The sequence below is a fragment of the Mya arenaria genome, chromosome 6, assembly GCF_026914265.1.
Source record: "Mya arenaria isolate MELC-2E11 chromosome 6, ASM2691426v1".
In the NCBI taxonomy this organism is placed as follows: Eukaryota; Metazoa; Mollusca; class Bivalvia; order Myida; family Myidae; genus Mya; species Mya arenaria.
In genome coordinates, this window is record NC_069127.1 from 56,079,098 (window position 1) to 56,097,513 (window position 18,416).

Here is an 18,416-nt window from a genome sequence, read left to right on the forward strand (position 1 = left end):
TTGGGTACTTTTTATTTGTATAACGAACTTTGACCATGCCATAACTGTGTACACATATTGTGGCTGAAACATCATATGTTAACATGATGCTGATGCATATTTCATAGCTTTTTCAGGCGGAAGTGTTAGTGACATGGGCTTAGTGGCGTTAATTAGTTTGTTTTGGGTTCTTTTGGTAAAGCATTAGTGACCAGGACCGCGTTAGACAATTGGCTGCCTAATGCACGAACTTTATATAATAAAAATGTACGGGGGATTTTGAAGTGGCCCGATAAGATATGTGGAATTGTAAAGCATGTAGCTAATCATCCAGGTTTGACTGTACATTTTTAAAGAACATTTTAAATATCTTCCATGTCAAATTTCAAATATAGAAATTCAGCTTTTTTCAGTGTTCACTAGAAATGAGGTTCTTTATCGCCTTTTTTTACCTCAGTCTACACCCGTTTCCAATGTTAGCCAATATAATTAACAATGAGTATCTAATAGTTGCAAATTTGATGTAATTTTCGTCACGACTAAACTGCATTATGCTCTGTTCACCCATCTTCAGTTTTGATTGACAGCTATCTTTTCTAGCGCTAATGTAATGGCTATTTACCAACGGATAACTTAGAAACGGTCATTTTCGTAATAGGGATGGACATTGAAATGCGACATCTTGAGTTATGACCATCAAGCTAGATGGAAGAAAACAATTACAGGACAGACAGGCAGACAGAAGTGTTTATTTTTGACTTGTACATAGTATATCTTCAATATACATAATTTACATAATACAAAGTATTAACAATACATTATAGCGTAATTTAAAAAAGAAAGAAATACTTTTTCCATAAACATATAACAAAATAGTTTCAATGTAACGATGATGTAGCATGTTTTCTACTATTTTTTATACTGTCTTATATCTCTAATGACGTTATTGAACTTAGTTCGATTAAAACCCCTCTCTATATCAGTAAACTACTTGAACCGCAACTATACCAGATTTTACTATCGAATCACATGTTTATGTTTACTTCCGGCCTTTTATTAAAAACACGTGTTTTGATAAAAAAAGTGCTGTTTTTTTCTTCCAAGTATTTGCGTGCATATTTCTAGAATAACTATGTGAAAATATGTCTAAATGACACTTAATACATGGGGTTAAAATAACGCTCACGAGACAGGCGTTCAGCAAAATCAGATAAGTTAACTGTTAACATTTCGAACAATTCAAAATATAATGAAGGAATTTTATGTGCATGCACGAATCGTCGATGTGTATTTCTTGAATCCTATTATTATGTTAAAACTGGTAAATACAACATTAATTATAAACTACAATTTGTGCAATATTCGCGTGCGATCGTTTGTGATTATTTTTTATATTTTGATTACCGCGGCTGTTTCGTGAAAAAGCTCAATATTCAGGGTTGCAAGTACATTTGAATAGAACACGTAAATGGGAAATAGTGCCTCTATAGCAGTTATCAATTAAATCTAAAACAAAACATATGTACATATTGTTATACATTTCTGAATATTTAACAAAATATTTACATATTAAAAATGTTGTATCGAAAATTTACAATAAAGGCTTGGATTTCTAAGTGTAATTTCATTTAAGTCTTCACTAGCTCTATAAATTTTAGCATACTAGGTCTAACCACATCACTATTTCTAAAACAACTATAGCATGCATCAATAAATATTGACTAATAGTCATCGTCTAAATCTCACGTATTGCAACATTTACAATATAATTCTTCATTAAGCAATACGATAACTTGCATATATACCTGTATGCATACACAAAGAGTTTAGAAATATTTGTAATCTAATATCATAAGTTTGAAGACTTTCTTGTAGTATATTCAGTAAGTTTTCATATGAAAACTCTCGTAACTAATTTGTAGCGAAATAAAGCATTTCTTGTGTTAAAACTTGCTAGCCACTCTTCTACAAAACTATCGGTCAGTATGTTCAGTATGTTAAACATGCTTATTAAAAATGTTGATGTAGATTATACCATTCATTTACATAACAATTTGTATTAAACAAGTTCTTTAGATTAGAAACCTCATTTTAGCACCTTTTTACAAGAATATACTGCTTATTTATATTCATTTTGTATTATGATATTATCTGAATTTGATAATTTATAGTTCTTATCCAATTTACACTATATATCTTATACACTCACTATAAATACCAACAATACTTATACCTATCCGTACATTCAGAACACGTTAACATAATTCCAAGTGTATTATATATGTTTATATAAAGTACCCCCCCCCCCCCAAAAAAAAAAAATCATACGAGGAGCTATATACAATAGAACTAACAAAAACATTGAACTGTTGACATAGCATTGTTGGTTTAAATTTAAACGTTTTACAATGATTAAGCAATAAATTCAAGGTCTTCAAACTGTTACCAGTGATATATTAACTTAGGTTAAAGTCCCAAGTGTAGTTAAACACAATTTCTTATTATGTAAAATAATTTCAATATCAAGCCCATTATATGTCAATTTGTCTTTGTCTAACACTATGCTTTTTTCCTTAAAAATGATTTAATTTTTTACTGTATCAACTCTTACTCCCTAACTTTCATAATAATGATGTTATAAATCCTAACTGGGCTGTTATGCATCTCAATTATTAAATAGTATAACCATATAATCTGCAAACAACACAAAGCTAAGTACAATTTCATCAATAATTATACAACGTTTTATACTCTTATATATCTTATTATATAACACTCAGTCTTCTACAAATAAGGAAAATATCAAAGAATACATTATTTCTTCTTACCTCAGTCAAGTAGAATTTTCAGAATAGTCATTATAGCTTTTAAAATTTATAACACAGGACTTTTCTTTATGCTGCAATATCTTTAATAATAAGTAGAACTTCCCCTTGATTTTCTGATTAAGCATCCTTAGCAACAGCGCCTATATTCATATTGTATCGAAACATTTACATAGATCAATAACCGAAGCACCTCTACTATTTGCAAATATGTTTCTACGCTTTACATCATTGTAAGATTTTTTTTGTCATTTTGCAATTCTAAATCTGTATGTTTACAAAGATCAAGTAACTTGTTACTATAATTAATACATATATTTTTAAGGTATCTTGGTATTTAAAAATCAGGGCTTCATCCAGCTCTGCATAGTAAGTACCAGTTTTAAAGTATACAAAATTCTGTTCGAATCTCCAACTAAATAAACTGCTCCTAAATCTATAAAGTCATTAATGTCATTCTGTACAAGATCAAAGAAAGCAACATTTACAATAGTATGAATAGGCGAATCATCACAACGAATATATACACTACAAATGAACAATTTCGATTCTATATACGTTCTTGTTTAGATTTAGCCATAGGATAGTGTCATTATGGTTTCCCACAATCTCAATGCATGGTTTAAAATGATCTTCACCTCATCCTCGTCAAGCAATAGAACACATCATCAAGAACATAATAGGTAATGACCATACTGATTGTGATTTCACAATAAATCGCAATTAATGCCATCATGTTCCCTATTAGTTCGTTGTTGAGCTGCGTTCTCGTAATGAATTGATTGTGGTGTGACACAATGAGCATGACAATCTGCTCATGTGACTTAGATTTTATAATTCGAACCGTTCGCGGGACTTGTACGAACTAATATAAAACTCATTTTGAATTGATGCAGTGCTTTTGAAATTAAAGCTATGAAAACATCATTTTCTTTTGACATATTATGTATGTAGTATGTTTTATTTATGAGAACGAATGTGTTTGTAACCACTAGTAATTTTTCTATACATTAAATTTACTATTCGTACATGGTTTACCATTCAAACAGCATTGAATAAATTTGATCTTTATGTGGCATCTATAATCCTGGAACCGGGGATATATACATTTTTTTTTATAGAATACATTCAGCATATACAAATAAAACACATGCAATGGACATGAACATTTTCATAAAAGCACTTGTTTATATCGCGAACATCTAAATTAAACAAGTAAAATATATATTATAGATAAAGGAAAATGATAACACTACATTCAATATAGGGAATCACAAATATGTTTTCTGTAAAGAATACGTATTCAAACTAATACAATGAGCTAATGCTTACAAAAACAAAACATGGAAGTTCTTGGAAGGTACAAAAGTCACAAATATTTTTCTGTAAAGAATACTTACTTTAACTTTGATGAAAATCAATACCAAAAACGAATATATATTTATATGTGTAAAACGTTTTTGGCTAAGTTTTGAGACATGCTTAAACCTTTAAGCGCTTCGTAATCTAGGCTTGAGGTCGACCGTCTCGCGTGATAAAGTCATACGTATTATTATTCTCCCGCAAAGTGTCATATCAACATAAAGTTAATGAAACGGACTGAGACAGTCGATTATTACTTCCGGAAGTGCCTTGAGCCGAAAAGGTATAGGGTAAATAGATCAGTTTAGCATTTTGTGCTATGTGGGCAAGTCAAGAGTAATTGAGCCAGTAAAATTCCTTAGTCCTACAAAGCATATGCATTTATGTTTCAGATAGATCGTTAACGATTTCATTCATATCACACCTCTCGGAGTCGTCAACTGCTTCAGCAGAGTCAATCTGATCAACACTGCCCTCTATATCCTGATTAGTGTATACATACTGCGACCCCATATTCAAGTTCACATACACTGCCCCAATATCTGCCTCGTACTCAGCTGCTCCTAGCTGAAGCTGCACGCGCTCTAACATGCCTGAGATACACTGCCGTATATCTGCGAATGACGGTCTCTTGCCCGGTGTCTCTAGCCAGCATCTCCGCATGAGTCGGTATCTGACAAAAAGAAAAAAAAATAACATTTAGATAAATGCAATGGGCTGCAAATAGGGAGAACAGGTTTAGTTGTCCAAAAATGCTATGTGAAACAGATGTGTGAAATGCTCTGCCTAGGGCATTACATATTATTTTGTTTACAATTCAACACAGCCTGACGTATCTTTTAGATTCAACGTTAATCTGAAACATTTTATCAAACGTACGTCGTAAAGCATTTTACTAAGACAATTGTATGATATTTAAGACTTAAATACCTCATTTTGGAAGCTGGTAAGGCACAACATTGGACATGGGCAAGACCATAAACATACTCTACAGTGAACATAACCAAGGGACTAAAACAACCTAACACATTTGTAACGAGTTATATCGCCCTTGGTTGAGCGGTATCGAAGGTACAAACATGCTTGCGAAATCGAACAGTCCTGCATCTCTTATACTAGAAACAAGTCTTGATGGGTAAAGGGAGTATAATTTTATTTTTATGACAAACAGCTGAACATACAAAGGTGAGGGCGAGTATCTGGGTTGTGGTAGTCGCCGACCAGACTTGATATATTTTTCCATATCCCAGTTGTCTACGACGGTGTACGGACGGACACCTCGAGTCATCAACTCCCACAGCGTTACACCAAAAGACCACTGCAAACAGACGGGAATACTAATAAGCCTTCAAGAGACGGTTTTCAATTTAATGGCGTGAAATAATATAGTTGTCCACGAAAATATACGGACAAACATCTAAGTCATCATATCTCAAGGCGTAAAGCCGAAAGACCACTCAAAATAAATGGCGAAAAATATTACACTTATCCACGACAATATACGATAATCTCCATTCATGTTCGGTATCTGTTTAAAACGAACTATTCATAACACTTAAAGTTTTTAGGCTAAAATAGTTTACTAGTATTATAGTATCTTTGTTGATCCTACATTTTATGATGATCTATCTGAATATTGTGTTTAGCTATGTTCAAAAATAAATTCGAAGATTTAAATCTAAAACAACAAAATCCCTGGGTTATTTTCTAGATTTAATTTAATTTATGAGTGTATACATATGGACATACCCTTCCGAAGTAAACTTCCCATCGGGGGAAACTTTATCTTGTCTGGGGAAGGAATAAATTGATCCGGTGGACGATATGTGCATACACGCAAAAAAAATTTTTTTTTTAATACAGATCATACCACATCACTCTTCTCGTTGAAGACGCCGCTGGACAAACTTTCTATGGCCATCCACTTGATCGGTAGTTGGGCGCCCTTTGCGTGTGTGGTGTAGTAAGTGCTCTCATAAATGTCACGTGACAACCCGAAGTCCGCGACTTTTACTTGGTAATTTTCGCCTAACCTTTTCAACAATTAAAGACGTTTAAAGCGTCGGGTTATAATTAAAGAAACTTCTATATCGACTGTATTCATGATTTCATATTGTGGCTATAAAAACGTGCACAGTGTATTTCATGTTTTTTTTATGTTCTTTGCGATCCTAACTGATATGTCTTGAGAATGCATACCGCTTTCAAAAGCCGTATTTAGGGAGCGATGACAATGATGCATTTTTCAATACTGTAAATAAACAGTTTCAATGCAAACAATACGTTAGATATAGTTTATGCTTGTAACGAATTTCTTTTCAGGGTGTGTTTGTATTTGAACAGTTGTCAAAAGAAAATGTTGTACTAACTATCGCAAGACGCTTTGTAAAACAAAATACGATCCGACATTTTCAAGGGACATGCTACATATCGAAAACAACTAAAAGCACACATTTATACGTACATACAATTTCTTGCGGCAAGATCTCGATGTACAAACTTGAGCTCTGCTAGATACTCCATACCTTTAGCAATGTCAAGGGCGAACGAGACCAAGTCCTTAATGGTTGGAATCTGCAGGAAAACAAAGAACAAACTTGGTCACTTCAATGTTATGACACATCACAATATTGTTACCAAACAGTTTTTTGTGAAAATGGCGATTTGATCATATTGCTGATACTTTCAAAAATTATACTTATGCACTCTAAATAATTATAACAACTTTTATTGTTCACATTATTCAGAGAGCTACAGTGATTTTCCCAAATAGATTATTCCGATGATCGGCCACTAATGCGATACAATAAGTGTTTAACAAAATACAAACTATGTAGAATAATAAACTTAATAATTATTTTTTATGTATTCTATAAATAGGTAGGGAAGAGCACTCAATGTCGCATTTCGGACAAACATCATGAGTTGTTCGCTCTTGTATTGGTCAGATTTTGCTAACACTAGTTGTCCTGACTATTGTGAAACCACTATCCTCCAAACAATGTGTCATACATATCCTAATACTTATGTATTTAGTCGCTTCCTGCCTATATGACAGAAGCTATGCTGGGCAAAGTATATCAGATACTTGTCAATGCATGCAGCACATATCAGTCGTTTGTGTATATTTAGAAACGTACGTGAGTTTCATCATGTAGGTATGACAAGAGATCGCCATGTTCCATATAAGGCAGAACAATCAAAGGCATTTCCTCATTTTCCAAACAAATAGCCAGCAGACACATGACGTTTGGATGGTCAAAATTCCTCATCAGGTAGGCTTCCTTCAGGAATTGCGGCACGTTCATTTCCGTCTGTTCACTCTCTAGATATTGAAAACGTTACCTTTGATATTTCAAAAGAAATTGTATGTAAAGGCAATTGATCAAGTCGATCCACCCACCACTCATGGCGCCAACCCAACCCTCACCGATAATTGACGCTATTTTATAAAGTTAATGTTCGAAAGTGTTGCACGTTTCATTACTGTCAATGAACATTGTCAATCAGACCGAAACAAGTGTTTTCATTTCATACTGACCCGCGCGAGTGCACACAAACTTGTTGTGTTTATTTTGGATTTTTTTCCAGTAAATATCCTGAAGGGATAATGAATATAAATGCAATATCTTTGAAGTCATTTCCATGTATTGTCACCTTTTTTGGACGTTTTGTTTAACCCGCGTTATAACATATACTTTACTTACCACATAGAGTTTTAACAGCGACTTTTCTTTTTATATCATCAATGATCATCGAACCCTTGTACACTGAGCCAAAGTGACCTGAAAATAAGTAGATATGAAACGCATGTAAGCACATATTAGCACCCGTAAGCAGATGAAAGCATTTACATGCGCATGTAAGCATATATAATCACATGTAAGTACTTATTAACACCTGTTAACACATACAAGCATAAACAGGCACATGTAGGCACATATAAGCACCCGTCAGCACATGAAAGCATATACAGGCACATGTAAACACATGTAAACAACAAAAGAACACATGTAAGGACATGGAAGCACAAACAGGCGCATGTAAGCACTTGTAAGCACATATAATCGCATGTATGTCCATGACATCTTCCTGAACGTTTTTAACTAGATTAACACATTGGATTAATCGTAAACAATATTATGTTTCTAGATAAAGTAAACATAAACGTAAAACGTAAACGAAAATTTGCATGCTGAATTTTGCAAGTAAAATTTCCTACACTTAAGTTCTACTTTTCAATTTAGATGTCTTAAAAAAAACTGGTTTTACAAGTTTAAAAAACTTCTACTACTACTTCTGCTGCTACTACAACAACTACTATTTCTACTATTTCTACTATTACTACTAGTACTACAACTACTACTACTACTATAACTACTACTACTACTACTACTACTATAACTACTACTACTACTACTACTACTACTACTACTACTACTACTACTACTACTACTACTACTTTAAAACTGAATGTAATATAGCCAGATAGGTTTAATCAAAAATGAAAATATGTTCATTTGGTATGCTTCAATTAATAGAATATATATCCAAAAAGCTACAGAAACATGCTCAGTAGCAAAAAGTTTAAACATAAACCCGGTTTAGTGGCAATGGGAAAATGCAAATAGAAACCTTATAACTAAATAAGTATACAAATTAAATACTATTGTGGCAATAACAATTTGTTTACTAGAACTATTGCAGGTGATTTTAATATAGTTATGATTTTGCTGCAGATTGATACATATTCACGAAATAGGAAGGCCCCAACACCAAGAGCTGCGTTTGTATAAAAAACATTGTTTTAAGTTCAGAGACTCTCTTGCAGTATGACAAATCAGTTTCAACTCACCAAAATACAGAAAAAACACACTACTCAGATTCTTACAGGAAATGTGACATATGCGTATATATTCATAACTTTATATAATTAAGGAAGACCTTTACGTGTGAACATTCATACTCATGTTTGTCATTAATTCAAGTGTATCTACTGATGATATCTTAGTAGTTATGGTGTTTTCCAGTGTTTGCATGTTATCTTATTTCAGTAAGCTGTATATCTTATAGATAAATTAATGAATATATTTACAGCCACACAAGTTCAAACAACTGATAGGGATACTTTTAATGCAATTGAAATGCAGCGACCAGATGTCAAGCGAATTCCACTCAAATGAGTGCACATAAGAGAAAAAGGGTATACATACCGTATAAGAAAGAAAACAAATGTCGTTTGGGAAGCTTCTGAGTGAGGTTTATCTATATAAATCTAACACTTGCATCACCTTTTATCAATTTAGTCATTTATATCAATCCTTTTACAGAGTGCACCATTTGCAGAGTCAGCGAATTTGTATTCTGCATACAAAAAGCATGCAACGTTGAAATGTCTTACGGGCATTTAACCCGCTGGTGCTATATTATTACTGTCGGATGTGGATTAAGGGAGCAAGAGTGACAGACTAAATTATTACACGTGTACTTCAATGTTAACATATATGCATAAATTGATTACCTGTTAATTAGTTCTGGTATTTTCCCAGATAAAGTTAAAACTCGGCACTGAGTCCACCACTTAAATTCAAGAACTGAATGCTGTGAAAAACTTTGCATCAGGAACATCATTTTTAGTCAATGTTACTGCAAAAACCTTATCAGAAACAGAACCTTTACATTTCTTTGTACTGTTATAAATACCTCATATATCAATATAACACAATAACAAATACTTAACCTTTTCCAATGAGGTTTTCCAAACACAATAGCTCCCTTTTGATGAGTAGTCTTTCATCTTCAAACCTTTTAATGAGGTTAGCAGTAGAATCTTCCAATGCGTCTGGATATAAAATATGATACGTATATATTGTTTTTACATACAGTTTATGAAGGAACAATATCGTTTTGTGACATTAAAAAAGTTTAACTGTTGCAATTCTCTTTCTCATTCAAGTATTTTCGATAGAGCAAAGTATTAAAGTGCCCTGTGTTCGGAGAGTTTTGAAAATGTCAAGATTTGAGGAAATTAATGTAATACTATTCAAAACTGAATGGAATAATTGTGACAAGGAAAGCTGCTCAACATTATTTGAAATAATTTAACAGTTGTGAATGAATTAAAATATTTGGCGTGCATAATGCCAAATGAAGCTGTTTGTAATAGATGAGACAGCACTTTTTTCTAATCCAATCACGAATAAATGTATTTTTCAATGCATATTAACCAGAAAGAAGCCGGTCGTCTAAGGAAATATCTCTGTTGGAGAGACTGTGACTATACTGGGCGCTCGGATCCTCTGTATGCACCCGCTCCACGCGGTATCTCACAATGGAGGGACGGTCCCTCTCCAACCGTCCTCTAGAGAAGGAAATAATGCAATAAAGCTATGAACAAAAACAAGCGAAGTGATCAAATACCTTGTTAGGTGGCACGAAAGACGTGTGCCAAACATAATTTTAAATAATTAAATAATACCTTTTACATTTTTCTTCCAAGTAACTTGAACAATGTTAATATGACTTTATGTAGAAACAATGTTATTATTTTTCTTCAATTGCCAAATCACAAGAAGATTGTTGTTCACCAGAATTTAAAGTTTTGTTTATATTTTCAAGACAGCTGTTGCTTTAATTAAGCGCCGCATAAAAACTGAAAGAAAAGCGCTAACAGAGAAAGGTTCTTTACCTAAATATGTTTCTGTGGGAGCGATTCGAAACCTTTCTGTAGATGAACATACTTATACATCCTATCACAACTACACCAACCACCACCATGATGACCGCAATTACTGTTGAGCCGTGTCCTTCCGAGCCGACACTGGGTAGCTGCTTTGTTGAATTGGTTAAGCCGATTGATCCTGTTGGAATTGTGGAGCTTGCTTCTAATAGTTCGACTGGGTTAAGATGAAGGAATCCAGGGTGGTACATTAGATTGTCTCCAATTGTAACCTGAAGCATACACACATACGCACTAATCTTTACGGAGAGAAACGTACAATAACATATATTTTATTTTCGCAAAAGTTGAAAGGTATTCGTGTTGTTCTGTTACCATGACTTGCATCCAGCCCTCTTGTCTTATAGAAAAGAGTCGTAGCTTGTCATAGAGCACGTCAGCGTGTATTGAGCAGTTCAACTCCTCATTCGTTACCTTGGAAACGTTCACCTGACCAATTTTATACACTTTTACCCGGATGTCTTCTTTATTGACATTCAGTAGTCCTTTTCCCTGAAATGTTAATATCATATAGTGTAAATGAAGATGTTATAGACTTGAAAATTTAATTTTGCGTCGAAATCTTTTGCTATGCGTCTTAAAGTTTCGAAAGGAAATAAGTTACATTTAATTATTACTTCCTAGTTCATTGTAATTGATATAACACACACGCATCCAAAGTAGACACATTGTTTGAGTTGATACAGTTTTATAAGCAAAACAGTTATTGATATTCTTATGTTTTGAACGATGATATATCAGCCGTTACCTTGAGTACAAATGTGACTGCATCTTCATTCCACAGTACTTCGCACATATTCTGTACCTGCCCAAGGTCTTCAAAACCATATACAACTGGGTCTTCCGCTATGTGTACATAAAGGCTGTTTTCGTCATGTGATTCATTGATATCACCAAGATATGACAAATTTGTACAAAGGACATATTCCAGAGATATGTAGACCGTTGAGTTTTTCAAACCGTTGCCACCAATCAACTGGGGTGTATCGCAATGAAGATTTGTGCTCGTGCTTGTTTCACACATGGCACCTCTCTGTAAGTTTTGATCTATAACTTTGACCAGACCTTGTGGCTAGGCTTGGGCATTATATATCAACAAATTACTTAACTTGATAATCTGTCGAATCTCAAATATTCATCATTGAGGGATACATACGATAATGGAGGAATTCATATGTTCATTTTTTGTTATATAAATATTAAAAGTAGACGCCAGGTTCCAAAATATTTCTAGGACGATTCCAATGTAAATTGTTTTATAATACGGAATTTGCACTAGATTATAATTGGCAAAATCCTTACCCGAGAAACAATTTTTCCTGATTCAGTTTTAAAGACGATATAGGTCATTCCTAAACTAGTAAGGTTGTTGCCACGTATTGTAACTCGAATTCCGCCACTAAAAATATAATTCGTAAAAGAAAGTAAATGTAGTAGAACATAACATTATCTAAATACACAACGCTTTTCTGTGATACAAAATCTTTAAATAGTATGACTAAAAAAGTTTCTTCGTCAATCCTTTAATTCGATGTTAACCTTTAAACAAATGGAAATCTCATACCTGAAATGTATGTCGTCCACACACATTAGGTTGTAAAACTATTTTTTGTTACTCCGAATACCCGTACATCATGAGTTTCCCAAGTACTGACAAACATATGTATTTTTATCTCGGACGTTATTCTTTAAAAGATGTACTTTTACTCCCAAATAAGATTTACCACAAATAATAACATTATTTTAATATTCCAAAAAGGATTAGTGAATGTCGAAAACAATGGTTCTTATGAAGGATACCGAGTTAAATTTGAAAGAAATGAGCATAAAACACTGTATTTCTACCTTATGAGACTATAGTAAACCACAGTAAATTATTTGGCATTCACCAATCATTTAATATGTTTGCTTTTTCTGCTAAAATACACGGTTACAATCTTGTTATCAGTAATTAATATTTTCCATAAATGCATTATTCAGTAAGTAGTTAAAGGTGTATTAGTCAAAATTGATGTGTGTAGTAGATGTGTATGCATGGATTATTAATATGAGTGCCACTTTAACACTTCAGAATTTGACAAACCTTGGAATAGCAGTAATAACTCTGTGTTTGAGATAAGCTGGTGGCGATACTTTTAAAATGACCGTCTTGGTTACATCATCGATGGCAATATTCATACTTGTATTTATAGTTGTCTGAACTCCAGTCAGTAAAACACAGAGGAAATCACTGGAACTAATTGTCTCCCTAAAACATAAAACAATTTTGTCAAACATAACTCACGAAACAGAGAGGTGCCGAAAGCACAGATCCAAACTTTGTGAAATTGTCAGGATATAATATTTAATTCATTAAGTATGTTAAATATGTTACAACAAATAAGCCATTTTTGGCATTGTTAATCAAACCTGTTATAATGTCGTTCAATAGACTCAATATATACGAGCACGACAAGATGTCTATGAAAACAAGTGTTTAGAACAAAATATTTTAGAATAATCAAACCACCCGTATTTCGAGGGTCCAATTTTGCAACATTAAAAGTCAAGACTTACCGTTGAACATGGCACTGTTCACCGGCCACATCGATAGCAATCGTTTTGGCCATGTCCAAATTAACGCCATGGATGCGGAACACAGAGCCAGGCACCAGTGAGGACGTTTGAGGAATAACGGATGAGGCGCTCGGGGGATCCCCCTGTTAGATTATATATATATATATATATATATATATAAATACACACAAAACAACAAAAATCAAGTTTTATTTCAAGTTTATTTGTGAATAAAAATGCCTTTGACCCATTATACGAAATAAAAAAACATTACAATATTTTTGATGTGTTGTTACTGACTACTGTTGTTTTCCTTGTAGTTTTCATTGAATTATTTATATCATTAACTGATACCCGGGCCTTTTCAGCAAGCATTTTGTGACCAACAATATCCCTGCCTACTTTAGACATAAGCAAGGAAGAAAATTTATACATGTATAAATTAACAAAATTCGAACGAGTTACGTCCCCTTGTGCCTACGCTACATGTGAAGGGCGGGCTTATTTTATCGTCACTGACTCACAGATCCGCCTTAATTTGAATACATATACATTATACATATACATTTATACACTAACAATAATTCCTTGAGCCCTATATTTAAAAAAAAACTAGCAAAAAATAATTTGCATCAATTCACTAAAGGCCTTTTGGAAAAATAAGGATTGGCAAAATTTATCCCAAGGTTTACTAGGATATGTTTTACCATACTTTGCAATGTAAATATATTGTCCGTTATCGTATATCCATCACGGATGCCCGCCTGTACCTCATATATTTTATTAAATTGAAAATATTGAGTACATAACGTTGATAAGAGATATGCCCCTATAGTTAGACGGATCTGTTTAGAGTGTGATTGCACTTTGGTGCAATAATACTATTCCTTCATATATCTTGAAAACTGCCCGTATTTAAAACCTTTTTAACTCATGGACGCAAGATTGTAATATAATAATATGTCCTGAGCCCTTGTAAAAGTCAAGACCAAATACATCAGTCATCTGAGATTTCCCGCTATTTAATTTTAGAAAATGTTTAGTAACTCCCTTTCCAGTAATTTCAGAAGTTAAAAGGTTGTCGTATTTATCATCTATCATATCCCCATCGCAAGCTATATCAGTCAGATTTGCGTTATTATCTCTAAACAAAAAACCTCGAAAATGGTTCCGCCATATTTAAGGGTTCATACTCAGGGGTTCCTTTATATCATTACGCTGACAACCTTTTAGCAATTTCAAAAAGGATATGGGATTGTTATCAAGGATATTTTTTTCAAAATCAGTACTTAAGTCACTCTTCGCTTTAAGCAGCACATTCCATGTGCTGAAGCTTATCGTTATAGGAACAGTATCTAAGTCCGTTCCGCCGTATCGCTTTCGAATTCAACCTCAAATCCCAATTGGTCCGCCTCGTTGAGGTCATCGTCATGTGACCCTGGTGGCTGCTCAAACCTGTGATCACCTGGTATTTATCCACGTGGTTTGCTACCAAATGGGTTTGCGTCCCGGTCGTTTACTCCCGATCCTCGTAATTTGCTCATCATATGAGTACACACCGACATTAATATTTCGCCTAATTCAAGCCAATGCATTTACCCCCGTTCAGTAAGTCCACGAGTACTAAAAACTCTCACAAGCCAAAAATAATTAATACTATACTCATTTGTTTTTAATTTAAGAATAGCTGATTCAGATAAATAAGCCACAATTATCACCAAGTATTGAATATGTGCTCCACTGCAGTCCTCTATAGCAACGCATGAGTTTGAGCTTGATTCCAAACACCAGACACACGCACTTGTGTCCCGCCAGCAGCTTGCATCGTCTCCGTGCATGTTGCACGTGTTTGTGTTCATGAGGATCAACTGTAATTACGAAAGAAACACTTTTATTAAGAAGTCGTCACATAAAGAAAACCTTAAGAGTCCTTCAAGAGGACAAAACACAATGTATGGTATAAGGCAAAGTAATCATTGTGTAATTGATAATGAACAAATAGCAAAACAGAGTTAAGTGATAACAAGTATCTGTTTCAAAGATAATTACAATTATTTTTGAAGAATAAAACAGTTTGAAGTAAGAACTGACCTTGGAATGTAGCAACAGGTGAAGGGATAAAAAAATATCAATTAATATTGAAATTTCCTTATAAAATGATAAGGAAATATGAAATACGACAATGCACAAACTGTTTAAAACGTATCAAAAGTGATTTAATTACGCGTATAAACATCACCTGTCTTCCAAACCTGACATACAGTCCTTCTGCAGCAAGCCACAGGGCAGCGTTTGTGATGTCCAGCCTTGTTTCCGATTCCGCATCTTTCACTTTAATTGTAGCCAGAATGTCCGGAAACAACCCGTATTTTACCTGAAATTATCATATTTGTCAATTTGGATACGGATTACATTATTTAAACGTAGTCTGTTTTTCTGGGTTAGTCTTCTGCACGTTTTAGGCTGTGTGTGCACTTTATTACCGACCAGCTTTCATTTGCAAATGCAAAGACCCTTTATATGACGTGCTCTTACCTTTCGTACGACCCCTGAGTCAAACAAGAAGAAAATGACCGTGTTTTGATTTTCCTCGCCTACAACCATGGCAAGCACATCCCTTTCAAGAAATAAGGGATAGGTAGCTGGGGCAAGAGTGAGGATTTTTGCCGATGAAATTCCGCTGTAATTTTTCTGTAAAAGAATCTGGAACTATATATGTACATATTACAATGGAAAAGGAACGCAGAATATATTACATTACATTGATTTTTGTGCTATCTATGGGTTTGTATTAATGCAAATGAAATGAATATGCTTTATTTAGGTATAAACACCTACCAGCTATTTATTGCTTAATTAACAGTGCTACTTAGTAAGTATGAAACAACTTTACAGCTTATAAGTATGTATAATTACATTATCAAAAGCACAAACCATGACGTAACAAGGACATGCAGTGTCTGGAGCGCAGCTGGTAGGGGTAGGGCGATTAAGCCAATAGAGTGACGCCCCACGCCCTTCTTCTATGCAACCCCGCAAAGCTTCATCCAACTCCTCGTTTAAGTTCCCGATGGCAACATGGTAAAGAATGGAATCATTGGAATGGTTTGAAGCGTCTTTGTACAGGAGAAGTAACGTTTTATCGGTGTTGTTTTTGTCATATAGGTTTGCACAAACGAATGACATGTTTGCGTTTGTAACTCGGAACGGTAATTCTACTAGAGTCCCTGAGAGGGATAAACGGATGAATGAGTACATGTACGAATCTAGAGGGTATAGTACGGTATAGTATTTCACAATAAAGTATGCGTTTGATCCATTCTTGAACTCGTATAGAATATCAAATTTGAATGATGAATGCAACTTGTAGATATCAAGAAGACGAATATTGTATGATACATTTTTTCCTATCTCATATACGGCAAAGAGACGTGACCATCCACGAGATGTGCGAAGGTTCACTGATTTCGCAAAAATCACATTCCAGGAATCTTTTCCAATTTGAAATACCAACGAATGCGATGCTATGTCAGAAAACTCTTTAAAGTCAACATCCACAACGTTTGCGTTAAGACTGTTATTAAATGATGAAACAGTAAAAATGTTCCCGTTTCCTGACTTTAAAGCCAACAGCAACGTCGTTTTTTCGGACGTTGAGGTCACTAAATCCAGTACCGTAACTTTATTAACCTCAGTCATACCTATTTGAACCTTGTCTATAACAGAAAGATTTGCCGAGAGGGAAACAACTGTATTTCCGTGCGTCACAAACAATTCTCCTGACGGAGAAATCTTAGTTCCAGTAATAGTTCCGTTGCTTACAAATCTCTTTCCTTGAGTATAATTAACACATAAATTTAAAATGGAGAAAATTAAAAGTCGTTTAATTACTGATTTTTGCATATCCATTTTGTCCTTTAATCATTATCGTCTACGTTTTAAATCGTAAAAAATACATACTCATATTCTGTAAGCCATATTTAAACGCACAGTTTGCATAATTATGCTAATGCTACACATTGATTTGTCAATCTCTCAACGTTTAAAACATGTGAAGAAAAAAAACTTCCGTCTTAAGTTATCATACTATTTACTTGTGATCACTAACATTGTCGGTTTTCAAGCGTTTAGGTCTATGTAACAGGATATACTTGGAACAACAACTAAGCAATCAAATTTTGAATCGAAGGAAACGGGTTTGTTAATGCATCTTAAGTGACGCAAGTCTTTGTATCCGTTTTAATAATTTGTACACGATTACATCAAAAATGGAGGACTGCTTAATTTTACGCCTTGTATAATACTTCGATTTACAAATTGCTCTTCCTTATTCATTGAGGCAATGAAATCGCTGAATTGTGTTTCAAATTTGAAAAGTATTTCTCATACGATGCCCAGACACCTTGATATGATAGAAAAAGTCACCTAGTTTTCTTGTTTACGGTGTATATCAAACGCAATTATGAACGTGACAAAATAGGTCAAACTGTCAATTTGCTATCAATAATATTTGAATTTATGGAACAAATGTACATACACATTACCATATACACTAATATATATATATTAAATACGTAATAGAAGATTTATTGACAATTTTATTAAATAGCTTCATGCACTTAAATGATTCAAACTCTAAACACTAAATTTATTAAAACATATTAACATATAATAAAGAACAACTCTTTAATACATAACATATTTAACTATTTTTATGGAAATGTTATGTAATCAAAATATATAACACATTGCATTTTGAAAATAAACCAATGTTTCTGGTTTTCTTTGACCATGTATCAAAATACTAATACAAACATATTAAATATTAAACTATTGCGATTCCTGTGAGCTCTCAAAACCTAAAAACTTCATTTTCACTGAAACAATGTTAATGTTAAAAGTATCCCCAGATATATTGGCACAAAATAACACTGCGAAAGGATTTGAGTTTTGTT

At 33.8% G+C, this 18,416-nt stretch overlaps 1 protein-coding gene across 1 annotated transcript; it reads right to left on the bottom strand.

Annotated features, from left to right (window-relative positions):
• Window positions 1-708: 708 nt before the first annotated feature.
• On the bottom strand, window positions 709-17,537 carry LOC128239277 (hepatocyte growth factor receptor-like). The gene is made up of 18 exons (XM_052955848.1): window positions 16,396-17,537; window positions 15,997-16,152; window positions 15,701-15,835; window positions 15,180-15,329; window positions 13,462-13,604; window positions 12,989-13,153; window positions 12,208-12,304; window positions 11,654-11,938; window positions 11,221-11,397; window positions 10,855-11,117; window positions 10,394-10,527; window positions 9,907-10,008; window positions 7,874-7,951; window positions 7,307-7,491; window positions 6,631-6,740; window positions 6,037-6,199; window positions 5,348-5,484; window positions 709-4,839 (listed from the first exon to the last, which is right to left on the bottom strand). Exons 1-18 carry the CDS (start codon window positions 17,368-17,370, stop codon window positions 4,548-4,550), a joined length of 3,747 nt encoding a protein of 1,248 aa, XP_052811808.1. The 5' UTR covers window positions 17,371-17,537; the 3' UTR covers window positions 709-4,547.
• Between the last annotated feature and the right edge of the window lie 879 nt (window positions 17,538-18,416).